This window comes from Olea europaea, chromosome 21 (genome assembly GCF_002742605.1).
Source record: "Olea europaea var. sylvestris chromosome 21, O_europaea_v1, whole genome shotgun sequence".
Lineage (NCBI taxonomy): Eukaryota > Viridiplantae > Streptophyta > Magnoliopsida > Lamiales > Oleaceae > Olea > Olea europaea.
The window spans coordinates 3,290,860-3,307,338 of record NC_036257.1 but is presented as its reverse complement, the minus strand read 5'-3'; the positions used below and the strand labels follow the sequence as shown (position 1 = coordinate 3,307,338).

Genomic DNA, 16,479 nt, shown 5'->3' with positions numbered 1-16,479 from the left:
TACTTTCTCATTTAAACATTTTTACCCAACATCAAGTTCATATTGTTTAGTAATTCACACGATAGTAGCCAAAAAATGAGACATTCTCATAACTCTGTAAATATAATCTTTGTACCCTATGACTGAAATCTATAATCCGCCCCTCGAACTAAGAACTTTCGCCACGGGCCTTTGGCCCCCTCCGTGAACGAAAGCCGATCTCAAGACCTATGGTAATCAATTCTAGAACACGGCCAAGACCCCTCTATGAACTATATATACACGATCAAGACTAATGTCAGGTCAAGACCCCTCAATGTAGGATAGAACACGACCAAGACCCCTTAGTGAACTTGAAGAAATATATAATCACGGGCACTTTTCTGGTCGATCTCAAGGTCACATCTCATATTCTAATTCACACTGTGCCATATAAAATCTTTGAAATCTACATGAATTATAATAAAAGATATTTTCGTAATAACCATATAATTCGAACACATAATTGTACATACTTTAATAATATACCTAATTCATAAATACTTTAAAAATATTTACATTTTTCCACTCACAGATCCATGGATAGAAATCTGGCTAAATTGATAAGCCATTCCAAGCTTTCATGTCCATACCTGAAATAACTTTATAATTACTTAAATTAAAATCAGACAATTAAATTAATACAATTTTATCTCTCAACTTCTCAATTTCTATATTTACTCTTATGTCTCCAATTTCCCAACTTTTCTCCTCTCTAATGATTTATCAACTAATCACCATTCATTTTCAATTCCATAAAATCACTTGTACTTCCTTAAAATCAATACCTTATTCATATACAACCCATACACAATTTATTCCAATACATAAACTTCAACACTTGTCAAATAACTTCATTAAAACCTTTAAAAATCCCAAAAAAAGAGCTTTGACAAAAACAGCACTAAAATCCCATAATATTGCAATCTGGCACCAATTTCTTTATTTAAATCTGGCAGCAAAACCTTTGACAGAATTAGCACTATTTTAGGCAGATTTTCAAAAATAACACCTATGTAGGATTTTGTCCAAAAATTGCTTATAATAATTACTTAAAAATGGAGAAATCAACCCTAATTCCTTAATTTAGATGTCTAACATCGTGTAATCACAAGAAATTCAAACAATATGTTTCTATGTTACAAACCCATTTCAAAATTCAACTTTCTTCAACTTCAATACTCAAATAGCATTTCTTTGCTATAATCCTATTTATAACCTCAAATACATAACAATAACAACTAATTATTGCTAAACTTCGAATAAAATAAATTTTCCATAAACCCCAACATTTTCAATTCAACATAGTTATACTTACCATTCTAAATCAAAAGAGAAATTGAAGAAGTTGAGAACCATAGCTTGAAGCCTCCTCCTCCTCCTCTTCCTTTTTCTTCCTTCTTTTCTCTTTTCTTTTCGGTCTCTCTTGGTCCTTTTCTCTCTTTTTTCCCAAAAAAAAATGAGAAAATGGATAATATATATGGATAAATATTGAATAATTTCAAGTCAAGTCCCCCAATCTTCATACAATATCACATTTAGTTATTTCATTTCCCATAATAGAAACTAAATCCTTGGATTCCTTTATTATATCATTTCTAGCCCTCAATTACTCGAAATTACAATTTAAGTCCCATAAAAATTAATTGTTAAACTTAAGCCCCTTATTGACTTTGACTTTGATAAATTATATTGATTGACTTTGACTAAAAATGAGGGATGTGACAGTACGTGTAAAGAAAATGAAATAGCAAGGCATAAGACTTTTCCTTACACTCCCCCGCAAAACGAAGTAACACAAAGAATGAATAGAACCATACTTAATAAGGTGCATTGCATGATGTTAAGTTCTGGTATCCTAAAGTGCTTTTGGAGTAAAGTTGTTATGACTGTCTGTTATTTGATTAATTTGACTCCATTTGCTGCTCTAAATGGTGACACACCTCATGAAAGATGGCTGGTAAACTAAGTAAACTTTTGGCTGTTCCGCGTTCTCTCATCAGAGTGAGAGAAAGCTTGAACCTAGAGCTAAAAAGTGTCTTTCTAGGATATCTTCAGGGAGTAAAGGGTTATAGGTTATGGGATAAAATTCAAAAGAGGGTTAACGAGTGTGAGATACCTTACCTTAAGGGGGAACCTGAACCAATGAGTGAAACAGAACCAGGTGAAGAGAAGGGTCAATATAAGGAGGAGTTATAAAACTTAGCATATCTGTCCCTATTACTCGAAAGGAGGTGGAGACTCGGGTTCAAGAGCCTGATTTGGAAAAATTGAGATGTAGTAGTGATAGAGGAGCATCCTAAGAAAGAAAATCTCTTAGCAAACTACAATTTAGTTACGGATAGAGAGAGGAGACAAACGAGAGAACTTAGAAGATTTGGATATGAATCTGAGTTAACTTTCGCTCATTCTAGTTATGAAGAGCTAGTTGATAGAGAGCCAAAGACCTTTGAAGTAGCGATAAAGAATGAACAATCTAAAATATAGTTTATGGCAATGAAAGAGGAGATGAGTTCTCTAGAGAAGACTCAAACTTGGGAGCAAGTACCTAGACCTAAGAATAAATTAGCCATCAATTTTAAGTGGGTTTTTAAGGTTAAAGAAGGTACTAGTGCCTTGAAACCCTTACGATTTAAAGCTAAGTTAGTGGCTAAGTATTACACACAGAAGGAAGGTGTGTTGATTGTAAGGAGATTTTTTTCACCAGTTATTAAGTACACTACTATTAGAGTCATACTTGTATTGGTTGCACATTTTGACTCTGAACTTGAACAACTTGATATAAAAACCGCTTTTGTGAATTTGACAAACAAATCTTTATAACTCAACCAAAAGTTTTAAAGACAAAATAAAACCTGATCATGTTTGTTCTCTTAAGAGGTCCTTGTATAGTTTAAAACGGTCACCTAGATAGTGGTACAAAATATTTGACTCCTTTTTAAAGAAGTAAATTTGATCATTGTATATACTTTCAACACAATGATGCTGATAACAATTATTTGATCTCATTGCTCTACGTGGACGACATGCTCTTGATTAGTTCATCACCTAAGTGAATAAATACCATAAAAACAAAGTTAAATGGAGAATTTTAAGTAGCGAATTTGACATGAAAGACCTAGGTAAAGCTAAGAGAATCTTAGGCAAGGAAATCGAAAGAGATAGGTCAAATTCTACATTGTTTTTGCATCAATCTCCTTAGATTTCTAAGGTTTTGAAATGATTTGATATGAATTATTACAAATTTGTCACATTACCTTTAGCTAATCATTTTTTATTATCTAAAGATTAGACTTCATGCAATGAACGTGAAGTAGAATACATGAGTATGATTCCATATTCTTATGCGATCAGTTTCATAATGTATTTGATGGTTTGCACTAGACCAAGCTTTTGCTTTAGTACTCTTAGTAGGTACATGTCTAATCTGGGTCTCGAACACTGAGAAGCCTTAAAGTGGCTACTAAGGTCCTTGAAGGGCAATAGTGATGTAGGTCTAAAATTTGGTGCATGTAAAGAATGAGTGAAATTGAAAAATTTTGTAGATGCGGACTATGTGGAGAATAAGGATGGTAGGAAATCAACTTTCTCTTATGTGTTTATCCACAACACATTGTTACACTGCTCACGACAGAGTCATAATATATTGCCACTACTAAAGCCATTAAAGATGCTCTATGGCTTAGAGGCTTGCTTCATGAATTGTGTCTCTTGAATGATTATGTGGTAGTGTATTTCGATAGTCAGTCTTCTATACATTTATGCAAAAATCCCGTCTTTCACGAACACACCGAACACATTGATGTTAGACTACATTTCATTACAAATATCATGTCATAAGAAGTGGTAAGACTTGAAAAGATGCATGGACAGTACAATCCTTTAGAAATGGGCACAAAGGTGCTATCATCGGTAAAGTTTAGAAGTTGCAAGAATATTCTAAATAGCAGTGAAGGTAATTAATTTCCAATTTTATCATTCCCTTATATTGGAATTATTGCTAATGGGTGTAAATGTATTCTTTGGACACCAATGTGGAGATTTGTTAGACAATTTGTTGTCAAATGACCTCCCCGAACCGTGATGTTAACTCGATTATAATTTTCAGTTGGCTTAGATGAAATGACTGAATGATATATTGACACTACAAAATAAACGACCAAACTCCAATTTGGATGGGCCACTCGAAGCGACCTAATTTAGTAGAGTTGCTCGTGGCCCGACCCATTCACTTGGATGGCATAGGAATGAAACCCATTTATCCACCCATTACTCTTTTGTTTTGGGCCTTTTGGGCAGCTACTTTAACCTAACCTAACTTACCTTAATTGGTTGCCCCATTTGGTTATATGGATCCTCCTCTTGCTTGCCTCCATACGCGTGACTTTGGTACTTGTTTTAAATAACTCCCAAACATAGTTAATTGAAATAGGAAAATTTTATTTATTTTTTAATATCGAAAGCTCATTCGGTAAAATCAGCATTCGTTCTCAGCTCATTAGCCAACCTGTGAAAACGAGAAACATAGGTTGTCGCTCAAACTATGAGAGTACAACTCCTCATTGGAACATGGGTAAACATTATGAAGTCCTGAAGAACAATCTGGACATGACTACAAATGCTACGCATAAAAGTGAAATGTGTCTTAATTGATTTCTGCACCATTACAAGTCAATAGTATTTGTATGATCAATTTACATTTTCTGCTCATTGATCTATCTTAAGCATACTGTGTTTACAGTTCTTGTCGTAGTTTGGGATGTTTTAAATATATCATGCCTAGCAAATAGCATGGATTTTTTGTTTTTTTATTTTTCCCCGTGAACCTCATGTGGTGGATAATTTGGAATTTGAAGTTATTCGTAAAGTTCGTACATGGTATGGGACAGTCAAAGGAAATTCCACAGGTATAAGTTATAATTGTCTAGTTGAGATGTCTCATTTATTGTTTGGAAGTAGCTGAAACCGCCAAATCCTTTTGTTATGAACTAACGTTTCATTTAACCACTTAATAAATACCAAGGATAAGTTTCAACCATGGTCACTAAACTTTTAGCAAATACTTAATAGGGTCACTAAAGTTTTGTTCACCGCAATTGTGTCACTAACCTTTAACCTGTCTCAATTGAGTCATTAAACTTTAATTTAATTTTTAATTTCACATTTATGTAGATAAGTGTGTTTCACACGCTCATCTAGACGTTTAAACTTGCTTTATAATGATTAATTAAACAAAAATCTACTTAGCCTATGTTTCGGCCCCCTTTTTTGAAAAATTAATTTTCAATTCAATTCTCCCATAATATAATTTTACGCATAAATTGAAATTTTTTCCTTCTTTTTTAACCACGTATTCTCTGAAAATATATTTTCTTATCAAAATGGGGCTGAAATAGAGGTTTAATTTAGTGCACGTATTACTTTTATAGGAAACAATCTCGATATGGAGGTAAATTGAGTATAAAGGAGGAGAATTGGAGTATAATTAGCTTTAAAGATGAAATTGAAGAACTATCGGGAGGTTGCGAATTGACTGGAATCTTCGAAAGCATTCATTGAATCAATTCAAAAGTTTTAATCGACTAAATTCAATATTTGGAGAGTTTATGAACCTACTTGAGCATTCTCTAAACTTTGGAGCGTAAAATTTGACGAAATTAAAAGTTGAAGGACAAAAGTGGATAAGTTTAAAAGATGAAAGATCAATTTGGAAGCAATTGGAAGTGGGAAGGCTGTAATTGATTGGTTTAAAGACGGAGACCAAAGTTTACAGAAAAGTACTTCTTGTTATGAATCATACCAGATCTGAAACTACTTTGTTAAAATTGGAACAGCTCTAACACCAAATTGTTGATGAAAATGAGAGATTAAGCCACAGTATGAAGTAATTGATCACAAGAACACAAAAATAAAAAATTTGTAGAGAATGGGGATTTTATTATAATATAAAGAAATGATACAAAGATTTTGTGTTTTGGATTTGTCTAACTTATATTGAGGTTAAACAACCTAACTAAATTGTAGAGAAGAACCAAATATAACAGGAACAATTCAAGTCCTATAAGTAGAGTTATAGATGAAATAGAATGGCCGAGAGTTTCCTTATCGTGGCTCTTTAAGTCCAACACAAATTCTAATTTCCAACAGGCTTCCAAATAGAATTTTAACTAGAATATCTTTAATAGACTTTGAATAGGATTTCAAAGACATTTCAAATATAATTTCTCTTAAATTTTAATTAGAACTTTTAATTATCTTCAACAAAGAATTCTTGTCACATCCAGATTCTAACGATCTCCACCTTGATAAGAATTCTATTGTAATGAACAAAATTTAAAAAAATTCTTCACTTAGAGACAATTTGCACTGCAAGGAACAAACTTGAATTCTTCAATGAAGAACACAAGAGAACTTCTCCATCAATAATTCTAACTGGAAATATTCTACGCCTCACTTGCCCCAACTACAGCAAAGGTGATCTAATATCACGAAATAGGGCTGACACAAGCCATGTAACAAAATCACAACTGAATGCATCAAAAGAAAGATCTTGGCTAAAATCAACATCCTTTAACCATATTGAAAATATCAACGAAAATCAGTAGAATTATACCTATATGGAATCTTATGGAAAAAAAAATGGTTCTATTTCTAGCAAGTGAATACAATGACATCATCGATAATGGTGGCAAGACAAATTTACCCATATCTACAAAATTCAACTGAGGTGTATTCTTAAATGAAGACCCCAAATTAGACTTCAACGGTACAAAAGCCAACTTTAAATCCACGTGAATTTTTAAAATATGTTGATTACTCGAAGATTCTGTATCACCCTGTAAGATATATAAATATGATTTTTTATTTCCCTTCAAAACAACACAGGCTCCTTTCATAACTTTCAGAACTCCACCATCAATAGTGTACTTGTACCCTTTTGAATCAAGAGTACTGTAGGAGATAAGATTTTTCTTCAAATCTAGAACATATCTCACTGTATCAAGTGTTCTAACGTCCCACCAAATATCTTTATTCTGACCCAACAGGTACCAGCTATCCCACAAGATGTCTTACTATTGGTCATCATGACACCTTTTGAAACTTCATCATATTTTGAAAACAAACCTCGATTAGGAGTCATATGAAGAGTGCAAGCTATATCTAAAATCCAAGCCTTTTTAGGTTTGGAGTTGTAGTCAAACATAAGTAGAAGCTCTCCATCACTGCTAGGATTTTTTTTGCAATACTTACTTCCCTTGAAGTTTCTGATTGTTAATTTGCAATTGATTTTGATTTATTCCATAACTTATGACAATCGTTTACCAAGTACCCATTTTTCTTGCAATAATTACAAATTCTGAAATTAGATTTTGACTTTTTCCCTTGAATGACAACCATGAACAATGAGGCCATCTTCATAATCCCCAGATGCTACAAGATGTTTCATCTACTCCTTTTACTATAGAGCGTCGTAGACTTCTTCAATGGTGAGTATCACAACTGTATAGTATCGTGTCTCTAAAAGACATGTATGGGGGGCAATGAACACAACAAAATCAATCCCAAGTCCTATTCACCATATTTGACCTTCGAAATCTCCGAATCGATGATGTTGAGATGTATCTTCTGTCAAACAATGAGAATATAGATCTTGCTTCAGATGCAATTTGTTAGTAAAGCCTTTTGTCATGCATAATTTCTCCAATTTTAACCATAAAGTAGAGCTAACTTCTCTTTCAAAATCTCCTAAAGAATATATTGGAAAGATGAAGTTGTATTTGAGATTGGCCTTACGATCCCTTCGCTACTTCTCTTCCATAGTCCAAGCTGTGAGCATCTTGTCAAATCCCAACAACGTGCCGTCCAAATCCATCTGAGTGAGTATTGCTCGCACCTATACTTGCTACAAAGAGAATCTTGCGTTGCGATCTAATAGTAAAATATCATATTTCACAGTTGCCATCACGAAAAGACTTGGATCTTTTAAGAATTTCGAAACCAAAAGTTATGATACCACTTATTATAAATCGAACCAAGTCTGAAATCACTTTGTTGAAAGTGGAATAGCTCTAATACCAATTTGTTGGTGAAAATAAGAGATAAGCTGTTGTATGAAGTAATTGATCATAAGAACAAAAAAATAAAATTTGTAGAGAATAGAGATTTTATTATAATATAGAGAAAGAATACAAAGATTTCGTGTTTATGATTTGTCTAACTTATAAAAGGTTAAATAACCTAAATAAATTGTAGAGAATGGCCAAATACATATAGGGAACAATTCAAGTCCTAGAAGAGAGTTGTAAATAAAATAAAATACTCGAAAGTTTTCTTATCTTGATTTCTTTAAATTCAACACAAATTCCAACTCTCAATAGGCTTCCAAATAGAATTTCAACTAGAATTTGTCCAATGGACTTCAAATAGGTTTCAGAAGTATTCCAATTAGAATTCATTTTAATGTGCACTTTAATTAGTATTCTCAATTGTCTTCAACAGAGAATTCGGATCATACCCAAATTCTTACACTTCTTATGCACGACTACCAAGGAAATTAAGCACCATATGAAGATCATATTTAGGTCTAGAAAATGGGAATGCATGATAAAGATTAATTAAGATAAAAGCGAGTCTTTCATCTTTCTAGTTGGATTTTGACAAAGACGACAAGGACTCTTTCTAGTTAGTTTTTTTACTGCAGAAATGGTTCAATTACAAGACCTTGAAGAAATTCAACATTGAGGTTTGAAACCATATTTTCTCCTAGAATATTTGGATTATGAATTCATTCAACTTTTTTCTTTGTTTACTTCAATCAGGCTTGGCTAAACCTTTTGTAGCCAGAATTAACGACGAAACTTTGTGTTTTGAATTAATTTGAAGTTGGATATTTTTATTTAATTCTTGTCTCCTGGTTTGATTATTTATTATTCGCTTTGTCAGTTTTGATGCTTGATCAACATTAGAATATGTTTGTCATTTATATTTATTTCTAGATATTTGATAAAAATTAACACATTGTAATAATCTTTGAGCTAGGGTCGGATTACGGCTCCCCTACACTTTTGGGGGCTGCAGGAAAGGAAAGAGCTGCCGTTGAAAGGACATATCTAGCCAAAGCAAATAGAGAATAGGAGCAGGGCTATGATATGTAGAGATTTCATTATGCTCTATAAAATTATTTTGTAATCTGGATTAATACATATGCTCACAATTTGATTACATATAATTAAATTTATATATGAATATTCGATTGACATTGAGAGTGGCTGTTGATTAATATCATAATGGTGGATTTATAATCCTAATGCTTTAAGTAAATTTTACACTACAATTCTTCATGTGTACTCAACTTAGTTAAGTTGGTTAATTAGTTATAAAATTGATCTTCAAAATCATAAATTAATTTAGCCTGAAATTGTTAGATTTAATCATGAATTTTACACTACGATTATTCGATTTTTTGTGGGACAATACTCGCCCATGTATTACTTGTTAACATCGTGTTCTTTTTGCAGGATAAAATCAAAAATAAGTATTTACTGTCATATCTAAAATAAAAATTAGTTACTAGCTAGACATAACACAATAGATTTTCGATATAATTTTTAATTGATATGCCAATTACCACCATGCAACATTATAAAAGTGTAAATAAAAATGAAATCTATTTTCACTTTTTAATGTAGAAGAACATTGCGATAAAGTTCTTTATATCATTTTTTTTTTATATTGTGCATGTTGTTTCTAGAGTATTGGTTTCTCTTTAAAACAATCTAAAGAGACTCACTCTCTCAAATATTTGGAATGGGATTGGATGAAAATAAAATCGGAATAATATGATCAATAAGATCAACAAGATAAAAGTAGGAACTAATCACGAACAAGATTTAATTAACCAAGCCCACCGACTTCACGGTATGTTCCTAAGACAAATTTGATATCGTCAATGGTGTTTGAAGGCAATCGAAAATCGTCTCTTTGGATTTTTTTGATACACGTAGGACATGGATTCTATATGGTTCTATATGAACCAATGGATCGTGACAAGTATGATGGGCAACTCTCTCCTGCGGTTCGGAGAGGACTTAGCTATTAGTTGGAATCCCTTTGCTTTTTGGGCAGACCCTTTCATTCAAGCAAAACGACAATTGGTAAGAGTTCCAACGATATGACTACAATGTTTTGTGCTCGAAGAAACATAAGAAAAAATTAGAAATGGAATTGAGATTCAAAGAAGGAATAATTACATTTGAAAATTATGTAATTTTTTTGTATGAAATGCATGCTATTTATAGATTATTGTAATATCTTAAATTAATGGAAAGAAAATCCAAACTTAAAAAAAATGAAAAAAGACAAAAAATAAAAATAAAAATGGCAGGCGGTGGAAACTCAAACTAATCCATTATAAATCTATCCAAATCCATTAATTGATAACATACAATACATACTACACACACAAGAAAATGATTTAGAGAAGAAGAAGAAAGAAAAGAGAAAGGAAAAAGCAGATAAAAAAGAAGAAGAAAAGAGGAAGAAAAGAAAGAAAAAAATAGAAAAAAATTCGTCAACATATTAGGAATTAAGTGCTCTATACTATTAGGCTTGAATTCCTCAATTTTGAAAGGTAAGTAAAAATTTACTTATTGAAAGGTTATGTTTAATTTTGTAGTTGTTAGATTGTTAGATTAAATTCAATTTTATTGAAGGGGTTAGATATAATAAACTATGAAATTGAGTAAAATGAAAGAAAAATTAGTTTTAGTAATTAAAGAGACTTTAAAAATTGCCTAAACATGAAATAATTAACTTTTGGTATCACATATTTAATTTTTTAAATTACTTAAAATAGTTAATTGTTCATTTAAAAATTATATTATATCTCATGCGGCGATATGGATATCGGGACAATTTACCAATCGAATTGATTTTGGCGTATATAGTTCTATGAGTGAAAAAAATATTAATATTTATAAAGTAATTATAAGTTAAGTATATTATCAAAGTACGTGAAATTATGTGTTTGTTTATATGATTATTATGGAAATCTCTTTTATTATGATATATGTGGAATCTCTAAGATTATTTATGACACATTTGTGACTTGGTATGTAAGACATATGATATTGAGATTTGTTTGGTATGTGAAACATGTAATATTAAGATCGACCAGAAAAATACCCATAATTATATACTTCTTCTAGTTCACAGAGGGGCCTTGACCATGTTCTATCCTACGCGGAGGGGTCTTGACCTGACATTGGTCTTGATTGTGTACATATAGTTCACAAAGGGGCCTTGACCGTGTTCTAGAATTGATTACCAGAAGTCATTGAGACAGGCTTTCGTTCACGGAGGGGGCCAAAAGCCTGTGGCAAAAGTTCTTAGCACGAGAGACGGATTACATATTTTAGTTAGAGGGTACATTTTTTATGGATTTTTCAACACGTTTGATGTGATGAGATTATAACATGGTCATTAGCTGATGTTCATAACATGATTTTAAGATGATATTTTATGACCCTGTGTGAATATTTTACTTTTTGGCTATAATTATATGATGGTAGTTTGTGAATTATCAAATGATATGAATTTGATTTTCAATAAAAATGTATAAATAAAAAAGTATATTCATTTTGAACTTCTTCATTCACTGATCTATTAACTTATATATTTTTCCACGTTTTTCTTTATCAGACAACAGTTGAGTATCTGGACATCTTTTGGAGTTGAGCCTTGATTTTGGAGTCAAAGCCACACAACAGAATTTGTTAGTATGACTTACTTCATAGAACATGTAGTCAGTATTTTGGGATGTATGTTCATGTCTAGATATGATTTTGCATCACTTGTAGATAGTTATGAGACTCACTATGTATTTTGTATGCCTATGTACATTTCATTTTATTTCTTGGTAAAAGTTGAGGTTTCGGTTTATCTTTATTGTGTTGTGTTATAGTTTGGGATTTGTGTAAAATTGATCACGGGTTGGTCAGTCCTGTTTACAGGGAAGATAATGCCGAAATTCTATCAAAAAATGATGTATAAGAAGTGATATATTGTACTTGTAGCAGCCTTGATGGTAGGTCCGACTTTTAGTTGGTATCTATCACCGATGCATGCCACGTCCGGATTCAGTAATGTTATAACTGTAGGTGAGTCATGCCTCTTGGTGACAAAACTTGAAGGCTCCAAGATATGTTGTCCCAGTCTCACATTGCTCCTAATAGAGATAAACTGAGAGAGCCCAATAGAGTAGATAAATCAGTTCACCAGCCTCCTAAACAATGGGGACAGGAAATGTGATTGGAACTAATCATATTGCTGTTGAAAGAATTGTTATTACTGTTGCATCTGCTATGCGTAATACTGACAGAGATTCCAGTATTGAGAGGAAATGATGTATAAGAAGTGATATATTGTACTTGTAGTAGCCTTGATGGTGGGTTCGACTTTTAGTTGGTATCTATCATCGATGCATGCCACGTCCGGATTTAGTAATGTTATAACTGTAGGTGAGTCATGCCTCTTGGTGACAAAACTCGAAGGCTCTAAGATATGTTGTCCCAGTCTCACATTGCTCCTAATAGAGATAAACTGAGAGAGCCTAATAGAGTAGATAAATAAGTTCACCAGCCTCCTGAACAACGGGGATCGGGAAATGTGATTGGAACTAATCATATTGCTGTTGAAAGAATTGTTATTGCTGTTGCATCTACTATGCATAATACTGACAGAGATTTCAGTATTGAGAGGGCTACAAAATTATGGGCTAAAGTTTTCACTGGCACAACCGATCCTGTAGTTGCGCAGGCATGGATGACCAAGATAGAGAGGGTATTTGATGTTATGGGTTACTCAGACGATTAAAAGTTGTGTCTTGCCACTTTCTTATTAGATGAGGGTGCATATGATTGGTGGCAGTCGGTAGGGGCACATATCTAGACCCTTTCATCATCACTTGGATAGATTTTCATCATATCTTTTATGATGTCTATTACCCTCAATCCTATAAAGATGCAAGGTAGGAAGAATTTTTGAAGTTAGTACAAGGACAGATGACAGTTGAATATCAAGTGAAATTTATTGAACTTTCAAAGTATGTCCAAGTTCGGGTAAGCAACGAAATTGATAATGCAGACAATTTGAAAATGGGTTAAGGGAAGAAATCCGATCAATAGTAACAGCTGCAGGCTGGAATGTATTTGGCAAATTGGTGGAATCAGCTTTAAGAGTAGAAAAGAGTATTTCTGATAGGTCAAGTGGTAGAGAACAAACAATATTCAGAGTAAGTAGTAGTCAGACAATGGCAAGTGCTTCTAGCTATAGATCACCACGGAGGGACAACAGAGGATTTCAACCTGGTATATCCAGTTCAGGTCAATTCAAATATCGATTCCAAGGAAGTTAGGGTCCTAGATTCAATCCCAGTACTGTACAACAGCCATTGGCCGATCGTAATTATACTCAGGGTTCTTCCTAGCGATCATTTACTTTGACACAGGGAGAGAGTTCTACTAGTGTCAGATTTCATTCTTGCCAGTTATGTGGAAGATCTCATCCTAGAGAGTGCTTAAAGTTCAAACGAGTTAGTGTTTGCTATCACTGTGGTCAAGAAGGACACTTGAAAAAGAACTACCCGGTTATATTCCAAGAGGGTAGCATGGCACAGATGATGTTTCCTGAGCAGAGTACTGGTAGTACAAGATAGAATCAGACTCAGAAAGATGATTCAGCTAACAGAGTAGATTGTAGCCCAGTCTAATATTGCAAGCGATAGTGGCACAAAATCAAAAGGGCAGGTAGGACGATCGAAGACCTAGGGAAAGATTTTTGCTATGACTTAGCAGGCGACAGAGGAGTCACCAGATGTTATCATGGGTATGTTGTCTATTTTTGATAGAAATGCTTGTATTTTGATTGATCTTGGAACAACACACTCTTTTATGTCATTTGCATTTGCTTTATATGAGAATCAAAAGCCAGAACTTTTAGGCAATTGTTTAATAGTGAATACACATGTAGGATAATCACTATTAGCAAATAATATATATCGAGATTGTAGGATTAAGGTAAATGAGAATGAGTTGAAGGCAAATTTAATACCTTTTGACATACATGGTTTTGATGTTATCTTAGGTATGGACTTTCTAGTAGCAAATCGAGCTTCAGTTGATTGCTTTTAAAAGGAGGTTGTGTTTAGACAACCAGGACAGCCTGAAATTATATTCAATGGACAGAGCAAAATTTTACCGTCTTGTGTGATATCTGTATTGATGCTAGAAGATTACTCAACAAAGGCTACCATGCATATTTGGCTCATGTGATTGATACGAGTGCTAGCAAATTAAAACTTAAAGACATCTCATTGGTCAAGGACTTTTCTATGTATTTCCAGAAGAATTACCAGGCTTACCATCAGACAGAGATATGGAGTTCACTAGAGATTTGATTCTAGGAACTGCACATATTTTACGGGCACCATATAGAATGGCACAGCAGAATTGAAAGAGCTAGAGGTTCAGTTACAAGAGTTGGTAGACAAGGGTTTTATCAGACCTAGTGTATTTCCGTGGGGAGCACCAATTTTGTTTGTGAAGAATGATGACACCATGCGACTGTACTTAGATTACAGACAATTGAACAAAGTGACAATTCACAATAAATATCATTTGCCACATATTGATGATCTTTTTGATCAGCTTCGGGGTGCTATAGTATTTTCAAAGATTGATTTGCGTTCTGGATATCATCAACATAAAATCAGGGATAGTGATGTGCTAAAAACTGCTTTCAAGACATGATATGGTCATTTTGAATTTCTTGTGATGCCATTTGGGTTGACCAACGCACCAGCGACATTTATGGATATGATGGATAGATTGTTTCACCGGTATTTAGATAGATTTGTGATTGTATTCATTGATGATATTTTAGTATAATCTCGAGATCATGATGAGCACACAGAGTATCTCAAAATCATCTTACAGACTCTACATGATAAATAGTTTTATGCTAAATTCAGTCAATGTGAATTCTGGCTTAATAGAGTTGTATTTTTGGGACATGTCATATCAGTAGAGGAAATTTATGTTGACCCATAGAAAATTGAGGCAGTGATAAAATGGGAAAGGCCTACTAATGTGACAGAAATACGAAGTTTTCTTGGCTTAGCAGGTTATTATCGTCGTTTTGTAGAGGGATTTTCTAAAATTGCTCTGTCTTTGACCAGTTTGACTAGACAGAATACTAAATTTGTTTGGAATGAAAATTGCGAAAGAAGTTTCCTTGAATTGAAGAATAGATTAGTGTCAGCTCCAGTTCTTACCCTTCCATCTCCCTTGAAGAGTTTGTGATATATAGTGATGCTTCACGTCAGGGTCTTGGTTGTGTTTTGATGGAAAATGGTAAAGTTATAGCGTATGCTTTCAGGCAGTTGAAGAAACATAAACTGAGATATCCTACATATAACTTAGAGCTAGCTACAGTTGTCCTAGCCTTGAAAATTTGGAGACATTACTTGTATGGCAAGAGATGTAAGATATATACAGATCATAAATGCTTAAAGTATATTTTCGATCAGAAAGAGTTAAACTTGAGGCAAAGAAGATGGAGCTGATAAAAATTACGACTACAAGATTGATTATCATCCAGGGAAGGCTAATATAGTTGCTGATGCTCTCAATCGGAAAATATCGAGTCATATGACTCAGACTAATACAGTATGTTCATTTTTGTTTCATGAGTTTAGAGCTTCTCATGCCCAATTATCAATTACCAGTGTAGGAGCATTGTTTGCCAACTTTTAAATGAGGCCTACTTTGATTGACACAGTTTGAGAAACTTAAACTCAAGATCCAGTGTTGAGCGAATTGAAAGAAGAAGTTAGTAAATGTAAGCATACAGATTATACCATTCGAGATGACGGAGCTTTAGTTATGGGAAACAGATTATGTGTTCCAAATGATTCGAAATTAAAAGGAGAAATTCTAGAAGAGAAATAGAGTCCAGCTTACGCGATGCATCCAGGTAGTATAAGAAATGTATCGTGTACTCAAAGAACACTATTGGTGGCACGGAATGAAGAGAAAATGGCTGAGTTTGTATCCAGGTATCTCAATTGCCAGCAAGTGAAACCAGATCGTTAGAAAATGGTAGGATTGTTACAAATGTTGCCTATTCCTGGGTGGAAATAAGAACACGTTACTATGGATTTTCTGTTTGGACTTCCACGGACTCAGAGCGGACATGATAGCATATGGATCATGGTAGACAGGTTAACAAAAACTGCTAGATTTTTGCCTATTAAAACCACTTACTCATTAGATAAATTGGTAAAATATATGTTGATGAGATAATCAGTTTGTATGGGACACCAGTATCTATTGTTTCAGATAGAGATTCTTGTTTCACTTTTAAATTTTGGCCCAGTTTGCAGAAAGTTATGGGTACTAAACT

The 16,479-nt window shown here is 33.4% G+C and overlaps 1 protein-coding gene across 1 annotated transcript; it reads left to right on the top strand.

The window, feature by feature from the left end:
- The first annotated feature begins 13,079 nt into the window (after positions 1 to 13,079).
- Positions 13,080 to 15,830, top strand: LOC111370008. Its single transcript, XM_022991724.1, has 9 exons — positions 13,080 to 13,120; positions 13,162 to 13,309; positions 13,526 to 13,718; positions 14,062 to 14,160; positions 14,262 to 14,392; positions 14,511 to 14,738; positions 14,959 to 15,074; positions 15,454 to 15,557; positions 15,676 to 15,830. The coding sequence occupies exons 1-9, from the start codon at positions 13,080 to 13,082 to the stop codon at positions 15,828 to 15,830; spliced, it is 1,215 nt and encodes a 404-aa protein (XP_022847492.1).
- The last annotated feature ends 649 nt before the right edge of the window (positions 15,831 to 16,479 follow it).